The sequence below is a fragment of the Odontomachus brunneus genome, unplaced genomic scaffold (genome assembly GCF_010583005.1).
Source record: "Odontomachus brunneus isolate Ranch 3 - 2012 unplaced genomic scaffold, Obru_v1 Obru_scaffold_140, whole genome shotgun sequence".
Classification (NCBI taxonomy): domain Eukaryota; kingdom Metazoa; phylum Arthropoda; class Insecta; order Hymenoptera; family Formicidae; genus Odontomachus; species Odontomachus brunneus.
Window position 1 is genome coordinate 99226 of NW_022639590.1, and position 5088 is coordinate 104313.

Consider the following 5088-nt stretch of genomic DNA (forward strand, 5'->3'; position numbering starts at 1 on the left):
AATTTGTGCACAAGTAATATTACAGCGTGGATGTGGTGTGATATCTTTTGTAAATTAAAAATTGTTCACTCGTTCACTTGTTGGACACTTACATTAGCGATCGAATTGACTTTATATCAACATATTGCTGATATAAAACATTTTTAAAGGCGTAAAGAGAAATATATATTGAAAAAAATATTAAGATTAGAAAGAGAAGTTCGTGACATCAATAATTACATTCCTCGTGTTGAGTCACATGTGCGTACCGATGGATTCGTGGCGCTATCTTTAGACCGTCGTCGAAATCATCCTGCTAGAAATGTGCTTGACATCTGTACGTCACGAGCAGTTTTGACGTACTCGTGTAACGTGTGTCTGTTTTTTACGAAGAATTTATAGTTCCTTATCCGGAGCCCGAGAAACGGCTGCTTATTTTTCTACGTGATTTCCTGTGCAAGAAAAAAGCGAAACTGGTCGGACAAGTGCTCCGGTCACTTGCCTTTCACTCGTGGTGATCTGGTTCTAGGGGGGGTTATCGATCTCGCAATACCGTCGGCTATATATCGGACCCCCTGCTGACCCTATCGTTTTCGCGACAATTCTGTTTATACGACATACATATCATCGCGAGACGACGTAAATAGTAGAAATTGCACAAGCTTCCTACAGTCGGAATTGCTTACTCGTGCCTCTCGTATCTCTCGCGCGACCGCGGTATGCAGTAGCACGTGCTTCCGAACACAGTGAGTGGAATCCTTCGTAGTAACAGCAACAATAGTAGCGAATCATGTTCTCCTGGAGAAGCTTCCTTGTCGCCGTGACACAGCAACCGCAAGGATTTGTGAGAAAACTGCATCTGTCAAGATGCAGGTAAATATATATAGCAATATAATTTTTTTTCAGAAAAATTATTCATAATGTGTCTAGGATATCATAAGGAATATTTTAAGACGTCCTGAATATATATACAAAACGATCTCAGGACGTTTTGTATTATATAAGATACTATCAATTAATTAGATATATATATTTCAGTATTCAACTCAAATCATGAATAAACACTTTTATATTAGAATATTATTTTTTATTTTTCTTGGAGTACTTCCAAAGAAACTTATATGTGTAGTGTGCAAATGTACAAATCTTCGCCAGGAAAACCTAAAGAAGATTTGTATGCTTTTATATTGGTTTCCTAAAATACTGGTATCTTAGGATACTTCTCAGAGCATCTCACATTCTGAATGATTCAGGAACATCTTGCACAATCTAGATTTAGATATTAATCTTTGACTTGTAGTTAATTGTCACTTTCAATTTATCAGATGAATATTTTATAGTCCTAAGATAAGTAGCATAGACAATATTGCAATATGTATCAATATTATTTACCTGTTCTAAATATTTATATTATTTCAAGAAGCAAACGATTATTATTATTTATAATATTGTAATTCGAACATAGATTTATTGCAATTGCATCAACTCGATACAAATTCTAGATGTATATTTGTTGTATCATTTGTAGGCAAGTAGCGAAGATAATAGATGGGCAGAAAATAGCAGAAGAGATCCAGGAAGAATTAAAGATGGTCATGGATACTTATATAAATGCTGGGAAGAAGAGACCAAAGCTGGTGGCAATATTAGTAGGGAACCATCCATCTAGCAAAGCTTATGTCGATAGAAAAATGAAAGCAGCGAAGTTTATAGGTAAAGTCATTTTTGTTTCCAATAGGCGACTTATAGACAGTCACATCTATCATATCTATATCATATCTATTGGTGAAATCACAAATCGAATTGATAAACTTTGTTAATAAACAGGAATTGAAAGTTATACCGTTCACTTGGGAGAAAATATAACGCAAGGGGATCTTTTGAAAGAGATTGATAGTCTTAATAGGGATACAACTGTTGATGGGATCCTGGTGCAGTTACCATTACCAAAAGGCATGAATGACAAAGAAGTGTGTCAAGCGATAATTCCCAAGAAAGACGTGGACGGTTTTCACTTGGAAAATATTGGTAATCTAACACTAGACAGCAGGAGTATCGTGCCAGCCACTGCTTTGGCTGTAAGAGAATTAGTGATTAGGAGTAAAATCGAGACTTTTGGAAAAAACGCTGTCGTGGTGGGTAGATCGAAACACGTCGGGCTGCCTATCGCGCTGTTACTTCATTCGGACAGCAAAGGTGATTAACCTATTAATTTGATGGCGAGTTTACGACACTTGGAGTCAGATTAGAGCCATATCAGTAATTTGTGATAATCTCTTGATCTTTTTAGTTCACTTCTCGCTAGTCTATAAATTCTTCTTACTCCTTTGAATTCGCATTAAATAACTTGAGTAACAGTAATACCGATAACTATCGCGAATTTTCACGATGTCTTATCATTATTAGGTGAGACGGGCGCGCTAGACATGACTACGACTATCTGCCACCGTCACACCCCCCACACTGAACTGGAAAAGTTCACAAAACTAGCGGATTTAGTGGTAGTGGCGGCCGGGGTTCCCGGTCTAATCACTAAAGAAATGATAAAACCCGGTGCTTGTGTAATCGATGTTGGTATCACTAGGATGAAAACGGCAGACGGCAAGTATCGGCTGGTAGGAGATGTAGATTATGACAGTGTGAAAGAGGTCGCTGGGCACATCACGCCAGTCCCCGGCGGCGTAGGTCCCATGACGGTAGCGATGTTAATGAGAAATACAGTGGCTGCTGCCATGGGAAACCAAGAGGACCAAACCAAACAGTCCGTCCACTTGGAAAGCAGCAAAGCGTTTATATAGCATTGAGAGGCATGCGTGTTATGTAATTTATTCTATAGCAAATTTTTCTATTCGATTAATATCTTTTTTTCCCGTATCACGTGTAAGTAGCACGCGAAGTATTATTCTCGCGGAAAGAAGAAATCACTTAAAATCGTTATTTCCTAATTTATGCTCGACTTTAACTTTGTTAAATCTGTAAGAATTTGTTTCAATAAAACTTCGGTCTTATGTATATTAATGTAAAAATGTATGTGCTTTTTGTTTATTAATTTTTTAAATATATAATTTTACCATTAAAATAAAAATATTCATTTACATCAAAACAAGTAAACTTATCTATTTTTAAATTATTTCCGTTGTGCGTACAAAGTTTTTATGGAATGTTATGCAATGAAATTACTTTCAATACTAGAAATATCATGAAAAATGTAGCAACGAGTTTTTGTATCTATTAAAACGATAAAACCACAAAATAAATTAATAATATCTCAGAATTTTGAAATTGAAACTTGTTTTGTAAATCTTTATCTTTGTTTTGATTACCAAAAAGACGCGTTATCATGATGTTGTTATAATATTATCTTGACAGGGTTTTTCTACAGTGCCTTGATGTATTCGCTGGCATTGACTTCCAAGACCTTTGATTGCGTATTGGAGGAAACTTCTATCTAACAATCAAAGATCCTTAGAATAATTTGATCAGACATGAGCCACGCATTAATCATGGTGGCCTCAATGTTTTGTTTAAAACGCCAGAAAGAATTGTTGACTTTGACAAGCTTTTTGGCTATGCAGTTACGATGATAGGCGTTTTTAAAACAGTTCGTAAGGATAGTGTTCACTTTTTTTTCATCTTATTTACCTTCTATAAAAAGATTCAAGCGATTAGAAATTTTAAGATTTGTTAGTATTACTTGGCTACGCGAATAAATCGCTCCTACTAGAGAATCGCGCGGGCATTTATATTAATGATTATATGAAAATGTACCGAGATAACACTCCTAATGAAGCTAAAGTTCTTCTCGATAAAGAATTTGTCAATGCATTGATAGCTGTCTACCAGCATTTGATTGCTTATATCGTTGATAGCCCTAATGGCGTCATCATAGCATGATTCCGTGTTTTTACCCTGCGTCTTAGCGATGTCCACATCTCTCTAAGAAAAAAAGGTAAATAAAAAATGATAGTATAATGAACGATCTCAATATAACATACAAATATAACATATAAAGAATATAATTATCAAATGCGTCATCACAACCACGTGATGACGCATTTGATAATTATATTCTTTATATGTTATATTTTGCACTTAGGAATTTTTTTCGTAACCATACACTTAATTTACAAATGGATTCGAATAATTACTTATATGTATTTTCCTTTTTCTTGAATCTATGTAGTATTCAGTACCTAGTGTTTGCCAGGTAAACATAAGCAAGGACTTCCTTCAAATCTTGCTTGGTAATTCAATTTTGAAATCTTCAAGCTTATCTGTATGATATTGAAGGATTGAATGCCATTTTTGTACTTCATTTTTATCTTTCAATTTTTACTATATCTCTTGTATGTATTAACCTAAAATGGAACGACGTTATGTTAACAATTATTTACATTACTTTGATTAAATGTATATACTATCGCAATTTTTGTCAATATACATATTTCTGCACTTTAGTTTATACTTTTCTTTTGCTTGAGTATTTGTTCGTAACACCTAATTTTTACATATAAATGTTAACTTGGATTAAAAATTTTTAATTGTAAACTAAAATTGCAAAAGCAAAATTCCTCTTTTTGTAATGTCATATTTTCTTAGAAAAGAAAAGTACGATACAAAATGCAGACAAAAGGTATAACGCTACGGCGATTCTCATGTTCGTTCGCTTAGTATCATTTAAATGTTTCGGTATAAAAAATGAACAGGAAATAGAAAGCATCCTCCTATATATACCATAAATAATATGCACTTAAGAGTAAATTATCTTAAACAAGAAGTGACGTTCCAGGTGACATCATTTTATGATACGTAAATGCAGCTGCTTAATTTCACGTGGATTCTTCGCTGTTCCTCAAATCAAACAAATAGGACGAAATTCTTTATCAATTAAAAGTAGAGGGAATTTTATTGTGATTTTCTGTTGTCGGAAACAACCATTTTTATTTTATGTTTTATGATATACTTACCCTTTTTTGTTAAATTGTCATATACACTGCGCTGTTTTCTCGTAAGCCACAATTCACACATCGTTTACTCTGCGAGAATTCTTGTAAAATTTTAGATAACATATATATATATATATATATATATATATATATATATATATAA

At 34.0% G+C, this 5088-nt stretch overlaps 1 protein-coding gene across 1 annotated transcript; it reads left to right on the plus strand.

The window, feature by feature from the left end:
- Positions 1-297: 297 nt before the first annotated feature.
- LOC116850274 (bifunctional methylenetetrahydrofolate dehydrogenase/cyclohydrolase, mitochondrial) lies at positions 298-3005 on the plus strand. Its single transcript, XM_032828342.1, has 4 exons — positions 298-852; positions 1508-1692; positions 1807-2175; positions 2386-3005. Exons 1-4 carry the CDS (start codon positions 770-772, stop codon positions 2775-2777), a joined length of 1029 nt encoding a protein of 342 aa, XP_032684233.1. The 5' UTR covers positions 298-769; the 3' UTR covers positions 2778-3005.
- The last annotated feature ends 2083 nt before the right edge of the window (positions 3006-5088 follow it).